Source organism: Ochotona curzoniae, unplaced genomic scaffold (assembly GCF_017591425.1).
Source record: "Ochotona curzoniae isolate NIBS_2020 unplaced genomic scaffold, NIBS_Ocur_1.0 contig_3819, whole genome shotgun sequence".
NCBI lineage: Eukaryota > Metazoa > Chordata > Mammalia > Lagomorpha > Ochotonidae > Ochotona > Ochotona curzoniae.
In genome coordinates, this window is record NW_024466004.1 from 38,640,470 (window position 1) to 38,651,172 (window position 10,703).

Below are 10,703 nucleotides of genomic sequence, written 5' to 3' on the forward strand. Positions count from 1 at the left end.
GATCCTTAAATGTGCACGTGAAAAAACCAACTGACATATAAAGAAATGCCATTTAACTCACAGATCTCTCACAGGAAACTCTACAGGCAAGAAGAGAATGGAGTGACATATTCCAGATCCTGAAAGGAAAAAATTGTCAGCCTAGGATAAAATATCCAGCAAAACTTTCTTTTGTCTTTGAAAAATGAAATAAAATTCTTCCAGAGTCAAGAAAAGTTAAAAGAATTTGCTTCTTCCAAACCTGCCCTACAAATGATACTTCAAGATATTCTCTTGACAGAGAAGAATAGTACCAAACAAGACCAAAGGCAAATGTGAAGAACATCCCAGTAAAATGACATCAGAAGACTAAACCAATGAATAACCCATTCCTAAAATGACAGGACCAAAGTACCACCCATACATATTAGCCCTGAAAATAAATGGCTTAAGTACAATCAAACGTCATAGATTAGTAGACTTGAATAAAAAAACAAAACCCATCTATTTGTTGTCTAGAATTGACACATTTCACAAACAAAAATCAGCGAAAACTATATCAAATGGAATTTGATGTTTTGTTTGTTTCATCTCTTCAAGGCATTTACTTCTGATTAAATTCTTCAGTGACTCATAGATCATACAGTAGCATCATATTCTGCAAGAGGGCTTTTAGTTTTCATTTCTTCAGCTACACATTAGTCATTTAGTAGCATTTATTTAACTTCTTGGTGTTGTTAATTTCTTTCTTCTTCCTGTTGTTGATTTTGTTTTGGGACTTTTCATTTAAGGGGATGTATAGTAGCTGTGTAATGGAGACTGTCATATCTAGTAACATGTTATTTAACTTCATGGTATTGTAAAATTCTATTTTTCTTTCTATTTTTGATTTTGTGTTATGACTTTTCATTTGAGGGGATGTACAATAGCTATGAAACGGAGCCAAACATATCCAGATGTGAGAATCTAATGTAGTATGCATCTCTACTTCCAGATAAAGATGGACTCACAATGAAACTGTTTACTATATCTTGATAATAGGATTCTGGACTCTCTGCCACTGTCCATGCCTGCGATGATGGACATATGACTGTGTATGAAGAACTTATACTTTAGTAATGATACAGAGGAACAAGGGGGTGGGGAATTGGGGCTGGGAAAAGGGAAATACGAGGAGCCTATGGAACTGTATCATAAAATGATAATAATAATTTTTAAAAAGACAATATCTCACCCTAAAAAAAAAATTGAAAGCAATCTTGACCTCACATTCCTCCACAGCTACTAAATTCTTTTTCTACATCACCTGTCAGTGAAACTCTTGATGTAAATTTTCTTATTCATTGTTTCCTTTCCTCTAATTCTTTCCTGACACCAAGGCATCAGCCTTTCACTTCCCAGACCTCACCAAACTGTCCTTTTCAATGTCACTGCACTTGTTATACTGCCCAAGACAACAATCAGCACCTCCTCCCCACATCAGAGTGCTGATTTCAAGACCCAGAACCATTCTCCATTCCAGCTTCTTACTAATGCTCACCTCGTGAGGCAGCAGGCAATGGTTCAAGTCCCTGGGTTCATGCCTTCCAGACCAAGAACATGGTTCCCGCATTTGACCTAGCTAAGCCATGGGTGGTGCAGGCATTTCGTGAACTAGTAGATCACAGAGTCTCTCTCTCTCTCTCTTTCTCTCTCTCTCTTTCTCTCTCTCTCTTTCCCTCACAAGTAAATAAAAAATAAGGATGACTCATAAAAATATGCCAATGGAGAAGAAAACATTTAACCTACGAGAAAGAATACTGTTGGCATAACAAGCCTCATGGAAGAACTAGAACAACCTAAGAAACACCCCAAACACTAAAAGCATAATTAAAACAGACAGGAAGTGTATCATTTAATTGCATGAAAATACAGATTGTCTTAAAAATATTTTCCCATTGGTAAACTTTAGTGAAATTATTTTGTTCTTCCTTTATTTTCCATATTTGAAGAATATGTGTTGCCTTTTTCCTCCTGCTACTGATTTTACTCTATGGGCAGAAGCTAAGTTCAGATCTCATCCACAGGCTGGAGAGTTCATTCCTTCCTTCTTATTTTTAGTCTTCAATCCATTCAAAGGCTCCCATCCACAATCACTCCCTATTTCCCATTTGCCTCACCTGCTTCAACCCCCAACCTTTGTTAAAATCATTATGTCTACTAAGACTGATACAAATCAATTTATGTCCTGTCTTAAAACCGCTGAAACACTCAATTTTCAAGTTTTCCAGGAGCTTATCATATGGAGTTAAACCAGAGGTTTGGTCAACATTCTATTTACCAATCATCATCTGTGGATAATCATTAAGTTTTAATTGTTTTTAAATTAATTTTTATATATTTGCATTTATATTTGACTTTACCTTTCTTTAAAAATGTCACTAACTGAAGATGGGTATTGGGTGCAGTGGCTAAGATTCCTCTTAAGACAGCTGCATCTCATATCAAATTACCTGATTTGACGTCCCAGGTAAGCTTCTGACTGCAGCTTCCTACTAATGTACATCCTAAGAGGCCAAGGTAATGGCTCAAGCGCTTGAGCCCCCGACTCACATGAAAGACCCAGACTGAGTGCTTGGTTCCTGGCTTCAGCCTCGATCAGTTTAGCCCAACCCCGCCCCAGGTGTTATAGAAATTGAGGACTGAACCAGCAGATGGAATCTCAAGCTCTCGCTTTCTGCTTCAAGAAATAAAATTAAATGAAAATTTTAAAGCAGTTCTTTGTCAAAGTGTCATTGACTAGCTCAACAAGTGGTCAGCTTAATCATGCCTAGATTTGGGGCATTAGAGCCAGGGAGATGCATGGATGTTTGCATGCATAGGTGAATGTGTGGACAGAGAGGCAGATGCACTGTGAATGTTAACCCAAGTTAAACACTTCTTAGTCAGAGACCTTTGAGTTTGGTAACAACGCTGTTTAACAGTTTATCTATTGCATTACTCCGTTTACAAGTTTCCACAAGCAGCAAAAAAAAAAAAAAAAAAAACATGCTGTATGTTTTTCTCTCTTTTATTTAGAGAAATGCATATTGAGATATGTAAAATATCATAAATAATTCAAATTATACAATCTCTGTGATACTAATATAGTTCAAATCTGGCTTGGAGGCAGCTAACTATAAGCAATATATATTTTTCTTTAATGTCTCCAGAATTCCTAAATTATTTCCATTATGTTTTTCTTTAATATAATGTCTCCAGAATTCCTAAATTATTACATAATGGAAATATACATCTTTTAATGCAGAAGACATTTTATCTATTTCCTGATCTGTACATACATATGTGTGTGTTAATAATTACAAATAATAAACTAATTCAGTTTGGCAAGATAATTTAAAAATTGGTTCTGTATCCATCAGGAACTGTCAGGACCATACCTCAATGTTTTTTGAGAAATAATGATCTCAAATGTCATAGCAGAAAAATCAAATTATATTCAAAATATGTAAATAATTAATACTAAATTATTATCAAGTCTCCCAGGAAGAGGCTGTCTTTTCATTTACTAATCAGTGCCTAATATTTTCCAGGGTCCTCTATTCAGCTGAAATGCTGTGGCCATTTCCTCTATTCCCACAAAATGAAACCAGAGAGACTACATAGCTGAGGAAAAAACAGCCTCCTTACAAATGAGAAATATTCAAGATTACACAGTTTCCAACTGAAGGAAAGTAAGCCACGGCTTCTCTGAAGGGTTGATTGGAACCGGGCAACATGAACATCACGAACTGCACTACAGAAGCCGGCACGGCAGTGAGGTCCAAGACCATCACTGAGAAGATGCTCATTTGCATGACGCTGGTGATCATCACTACGCTGACCATGCTGCTGAACTCAGCTGTGATCATGGTCATCTGTACCACCAAGAAGCTCCACCAGCCTGCAAACTACTTGATCTGTTCTCTGGCTGTGACAGACCTCCTGGTGGCAGTGCTTGTCATGCCCCTGAGTATCATGTACATTGTCATGGAGAGCTGGAAGCTTGGGTATTTCATCTGTGAGGTATGGCTGAGTGTGGACATGACCTGCTGCACCTGCTCCATCCTGCATCTCTGTGTGATTGCCCTGGACAGGTACTGGGCCATCACCAATGCCATTGAATATGCCAGGAAGAGGACAGCTAAGCGGGCTGGCTTGATGATCCTCATTGTCTGGACCATCTCTATCTTCATCTCCATGCCCCCTTTGTTCTGGAGAAGTCATCGCCAGCTCAGCCCACCTCCCAGTCAGTGCACCATCCAACATGACCATGTCATCTACACCATCTACTCCACATTTGGGGCATTTTATATCCCCTTGACTTTGATACTGATTCTCTATTACCGCATTTACCATGCAGCCAAGAGCCTTTACCAAAAGAGAGGATCGAGTCGTCACTTGAGCAATAGAAGCACAGACAGTCAGAATTCTTTTGCCAGTTGTAAGCTTACACAGACCTTCTGTGTGTCTGACTTCTCCACCTCAGATCCCACCACAGAGTTTGAAAAGATTCACTCCTCCATCAGGATCCCTCCCTTTGACAATGATCTAGATCAGCCTGGAGAACGCCAGCAGATCTCCAGCACCAGAGAACGCAAGGCAGCACGTATCCTGGGACTGATTCTAGGTGCATTCATCTTGTCCTGGCTGCCCTTCTTCATCAAAGAATTGATTGTAGGTCTGAGCATCCACACCGTATCCACAGAAGTGGCTGATTTTTTGACATGGCTTGGTTATGTTAATTCTCTGATCAATCCTCTGCTCTACACAAGTTTTAATGAAGACTTTAAGCTGGCTTTTAAAAAGCTCATTAGGTGCCGAGAGCATACTTAAATTGTAAAACGCCAAAAAGCATGACTTTTACTGGAGTCTCATGAGTCAATGGGGTGAAGGCTGTAACTTATTAATTCTTAAACACACTTATTTCAGGAGAGTTTGTAAGTATGTGTGGTCTTGGGGTTTTTTTTTTGGTATTGTTTTGTTTTTCATTTGTTTGTTTTTTGTTTGTTTCATTTGAGGATTTTTTTGCTGTGCTGTTTTCTACCTCTGGTCTTATCTGTGATCTATAATATCAAATAAACATTATAAAACAAAACAAAATTTTACAGAATGAAAAATAAGGTGAAATAGTAAATCCTTTTATGGATTTTTTTTTCCTTTAGCCATTCCAGTTAACCCTGCACTTAAAGGATGCCAAAAAAATCTTTATTTGTATAATTTATTGTTATTTATATTTTAAATATCTTATTAAATTGCCCTGGTACGGCATTAAATCTGAGGTTAAATCTCTGTATAGGCACACAATTCCCAGTGAGAGTTGAGTGACTACACAAAGAACAAAAAGAAAAGGAAATCACGGCACCTACTATTTGTGGACCTGAGCTTAAGTTACTTACTGCAACACTATGACTACAAAGCTTACTCCTTTCAAGAACAAGCAATATTTCAGGCATGTTGTTTTTAGTTTATGTTTAAATAAACTTCTTCATTCTCTAAATAAGAACTTGAAATGAATGTGCTGCCACTTTCCCACATCTTTTACTATGAATATAAACTTCAAGCAAATGGGAAATCATCTAAATCCATTTCAATCAATGTGTTGCTATATTATCTGATGGACACATTGGGCCAACTCACTAAAAAAAAAATATTCTAATTAAGTCTCTTTCATACCCTCTCACTCTAGCATGATTAAGGTGGGAGTACATGTTAAATTTGGGGAAATTTTTAAGAAGCTTCATGGTATGCAATGATCAAATGAGATAATCCATTAAATGAACAACTTTATTGGTGAGTTTGGAAAGAAATTGAAAGGTTGAACATCTATGTTTACTGCAAAGATCACCCACCAGGAATTGGGTGTGAGCCTATGTCTCCTGAATTCCTGTGGTTTCTTTGGCAGACCACATCTGGGGCCAGAGAGCTGCAGGTGGAGCAGATACTGCATGGCATAGCCTGGCATTCACCTGGCTTGACGTGACTGCTTTAGTCATGTGGAGAAGCACGTGTAAATTCCTGCCTACTCCTGTGTGGCTGTCCTCAGCCTCAGTTTTTATCTCTCAGCTAGAGCTTATCCCCATCTCTTCACTGGTCTGTGTTTACTGAGAGGACATCAGTTTAACTCTTCTCTACCCCCCTGCTTTCAGCCCTTCAAAATATATCCCACCTCAACATTCTTATAAGTTGCTCTTTTTCTCCCTTCTCTCTCCTCTCAACTCACTCCTTTTCTTCCCCCCATTCTTAATCTTCTTAATCCGCCTATTAATTGATCCAAGTCTCCAAATCTCCTGCTCTCTTGCTCTCATTCTCTCGCTCTGCCTTTCTCTTTCTTCCACAAAAGGTAGAAAAGCATCCCCAGAATGACCAGGGGCCTCTTCTCTACAGTTCTGTGAGCCTCATGTCCTTTCCATCGTTTGGCCCTGCTTTCCTCTCTGGATATTCAAAACTGACTACTTATCATTTCAATGTTCCTGTCCATGTGAAATGTAAGAAAGTGGATAAAATAAGATATGCAGAAGATGTGCAGAAATTATACACACCACCTCTACTTACCTCCCATTAGTAATCAAGGAGGTAAGACTCTAGTTGGGCAACCATGTGTCTCATTGAAGATGCCACATGACGGGTCAGTATAATGGCACGATGGGTTAAGCTGCAACTTGTGACACTGGCATCGCATATAGGAGCGCTAGTTCAAGTACTGGATAATTTGTTTCTCATATAGCTCACCGCTAATGTACTTGAGAAAGCAATGGATGCTGGTCCAAGTGATTGGGCCCTTGAAACCCATATTGGAGACCCAAATGGGATTCCAGGCTCCAGCTTCGGCCAGTTACACCCATCTGAAGAGTGGATCAATTGATGGAAGATCTCTCTCCCTCTTTCTCTGTCAGTCTGCCTCTCCAATATCTAAATCTATTTAAAACATGGTATGGGGCCTCATAATAAAAAAAAAGTAAGAATGGATTCAAGGGAACAATTTTAGCAGCCACAAGGGAATATTGGTTTCAGCATAAGCAGCTCAAATATTACTGGACAAGTAACAAGGCTGCCCAGTTAGTAGTGAGCTATTTACAAGGATGTTGACATTTAAATCATAGACGATTCAACCAAGATTATGAATACACTTTAAAAATCCAATATTCAACTTGACTATAATGTCTAGACAGTATGTGAGCAACTCACATTGCTTTCTCATTGTCCCGCATGTATCATTCATAAAAATTCTTCGAATTTATAAAAACTTTATAATTTTAAGAGTATAAACAATAAAAATGGAAAAGTAAATGCATAAAGAATTTTCACGTTTTCATTCTTACTATCTCATTTATAATTTAAATGCATATCATGTTACCTTTATCATTAGCAAATAAGTTGTCCATATCTCCTAATAGAATACAAACCTTTTGAAAAAGAATCTCTCACCTTGTTCATTTAGCCAGCAATGCCACAAGTATTGACCACTATTTTCTCTTGAAATTAAAGCTTGAATGAATAGAAAAACCTTGTAACATTGTATAGTAGGCTTTGCTAGTAAAAACATTAGCTTGCTAAAAACAAGCCCTGAGGAAAACATTTTGTTTGCCTGCATTAGAAATTAGAACTTCTTAGTTTATGTATTTGGTGAACAAATTCTTGGACTTAAGTTCTTCCATGGTAGACCTGGAAAGATCTTTCATTTTGAATGATGCAACGAAAACCTTTATTGGTTTTACTACTGTTTCAACAGTTTGGGCCTCCTGTATGCAGGAAAACACTGAAAATTATGTGTGAGGTAAGTTCCCCAACAAGATCTAAGAACTCTGCTATGCATAAGACACTTCAGTTCTAAACATTACACTGATCATAGTTTACTATTGTGTGATTGCTGCACTTAATTCGTTTTTAGGTCCCTCACACAACGTATAACTCCATTATGCACTACATTTGCAAAAGAAGGCAGTATGAAAAGAAACATACAAATACAGGCAAAAGCAATTTTTTATGAAAAAAAGTTCTGGTAAAATAATACTCATTGTATAGAAGAATGGGATCCTTCTTTCTTGTTCCATTTTCAAGGGCTATCACATGCACCATGTGAAAAGTACTGTGCCTAAATTTTTTACTATAATGAGTAGGAAAATGATAAATGAGGTTAAAAATGTTCTGAGCATGTTTCAATAGTTTGATTTTGTTTTTTGGTTTTGGGGTGTTTTTTTGTGGGTTGGTTGGTTGAGATGTAGAGAAAGCAACAGACACGAAAATAAGGCACCCATCTACTCTCTCAAATAGCTAAAATGCCTGGGGCTGGAACATTCTCTAGATCTCCCATGTATGTGGCGGGAATCCAATTACTTTAGCCATCATCACGGCTTTCCAAGGAGCATATTAGCATTAAGCTGGAGCCAGGAATTAGGAATCAAATTCAGGCATCCCAATGTGGGATGTGAGCATCTTAAATGATGTCTCTCTTAACTGCTAGCTCAAATGCCTGCTCCTATACACTGGTTTTCAAATTGACTTGGAAATATATGCAGGCATTTCCATTATCTCTATAGAAAATCAAGTGATATTTTGTGATATGATTCAAAAAGCTTAAACTCTGCAAACACAAGGCAGCCCCAATTCAATAAAGAATAATGCCCACTGAAAATACCAACACCCCCACATCTGCTGGAAAACTCAAGAGTATTTAACATGGGATGCTCAGAGGTCAAATGTCAGTTCAGAAGTTGATGAAATTTTATTTAAGAATTTAGAAGATACACATAGTAAACATGTTAGTTATGAAATTTTGTAGCAAGCCATGTGGTATTTTAAATGTGCAAATGTTATTTTAATTAGCCAAGCCAGCACATATAGACACAATACATCAGTTTTAACGTTTTTAAAGATTAACTTTTATCTTTATATGGTTAGAAATCTTTCAAAAACACTACATGTAGTCTCACCTGAGTCCTTCTGACTCCGAAATAAAAAGAAAATCAACAGACAACCTTTAAGTTCTTTAGTAGTTTGTAAGTTGGAAAGCATTTCTTAAATTGAAAAGGAAGCAATTGCTGCACATGTCTTGTGGTGAAGCAGATCTTTCAGAGGCTAGAAAGACGCTGAATGCTCTTGAAACCTTCTAATTTCCTGGGCAATCTCTTCACTTTCCCCAAAAAACCACACCCTGAAACATACAAACAAGTGTCAGCATAACCACAAAAGTGATTTGCAAATACTTTGATTTGGTTTTGATTTTCTTTCTGTCACAATTCACGGAAAATCATCTGAAGGGAGTCGCTTCAGTGATTTATGGACTTCTTTCCCAGCAGCACCTGGCACAAAATGAATGTCTGATGGCACTCACCTTTGAAATTTCTACACCTGTTGAATTGAATCAAAATGGACATATTCATGATAACCTTCAAGAAATTTAGAAGCATAACTATGTATTGGGAGCAGAACTAGGTACTAGATAACGAGGGTGACATTTTAGGTGGAAATGGAGTTGTCAAGTGCTTTTAAATCTTTGAAGGAAAGTAGGAAGCATTAGAACAATAAAGATGATATAAAGAAACAGCAATGGGAGGAAATGGGGAATAGTTTCAACAAAGTTTTACGTAATCAAGCAGTAACCAAACATTTGATTTTAAGTACATTATAAAAAATATAATAATTTAAAAAGTAAGGGAAATGGAACCGCAATGATTCTGAGGAAGAGCTAATACAGCAGTGTGTCTCTACCACACAGTTACTATACATCCCTGTGAATGAAAAGCCATAAAACAAAATCAACAAGAGAGAGAAAAAGACAATGTACAACATGAAGTTAAATAACATGCGATTGAGTGACCAATGAGTCACTGAAGAAATGAAAGAGAAAATCAAAGACCTTCCTGAAGCAAATGATGCCATTGTGTGACCTTTGAGTGAGTCAGGGAGGAAATTAATTTTCAAAAAACAAACAAACAAACCAACAAAAAAGCTTTTTTGAATGCATTAAAATGAAAGCAAAAAAAAAATCAACCTCTCTGGATGTACCAAAAACCATATTGAAGGGGCTATTGATCTCATTAAAATACATTTCTGTTGAGGAGTTCTTGCATTAGAATGGCCACCCTGCACATAACTCCTACAAGGGCTACCAGATACTGCTCCTGATAAGAAAATTGCCTACAGACTGTTTCTTAAGCATAATCTGCCATGTGAACTTCCCTTCACTCCTTACCTGCCTAAAGCTAATTAGCTAAGAGCGGTTGTGCATCCCACCCATCCAAGGATCTCTAAGTGGCAAGCTGCAATGAGGTAGTCTGATAATGGAAGTGAGTCCAACAAAAGGTAGTTAATCGCTATGATGACAATTTCACTTTCTCAAAAAGTTGAACCAACAATACACAGAGACATTTCACTGTAAGTGTAAGCATAAAGGGAAAATATTAAACAAAAACAGAAAAGGCACCTGGTTCACAGCTCAATTCATTCTTGTTTTTGAGATTATAACTTCTCCACCTGAAGTGACTCCTGCATTACAAGAAGCCTTCATGATTTCCAAGCTGTTCTTCAGATCCTTAAAGTTTACCTATAAGAATATTCCAGGGCCCGGCGGCGTGGCCTAGCGGCTAAAGTCCTCGCCTTGACCACGCCGGGGATCCCATATGGGTGCCGGTTCTAATCCCAGCAGCTCCATTTCCCATCCAGCTCCCTGCTTGTGGCCTGGGAAAGCAGTCGAGGATGGCCCA

The 10,703-nt window shown here is 37.8% G+C and overlaps 1 protein-coding gene across 1 annotated transcript; it reads left to right on the forward strand.

Moving 5' to 3' along the window:
- Positions 1-3,735: 3,735 nt before the first annotated feature.
- On the forward strand, positions 3,736-4,833 carry HTR1E (5-hydroxytryptamine receptor 1E). The gene has a single exon (XM_040983063.1). It carries the CDS (start codon positions 3,736-3,738, stop codon positions 4,831-4,833), a length of 1,098 nt encoding a protein of 365 aa, XP_040838997.1.
- Positions 4,834-10,703: the final 5,870 nt, after the last annotated feature.

Bases quoted from the DNA above. Each gene is read 5' to 3' on its own strand.
- HTR1E (XM_040983063.1), top strand. From the start codon at position 3,736: ATGAACATCACGAACTGCACTACAGAAGCCGGCACGGCAGTGAGGTCC.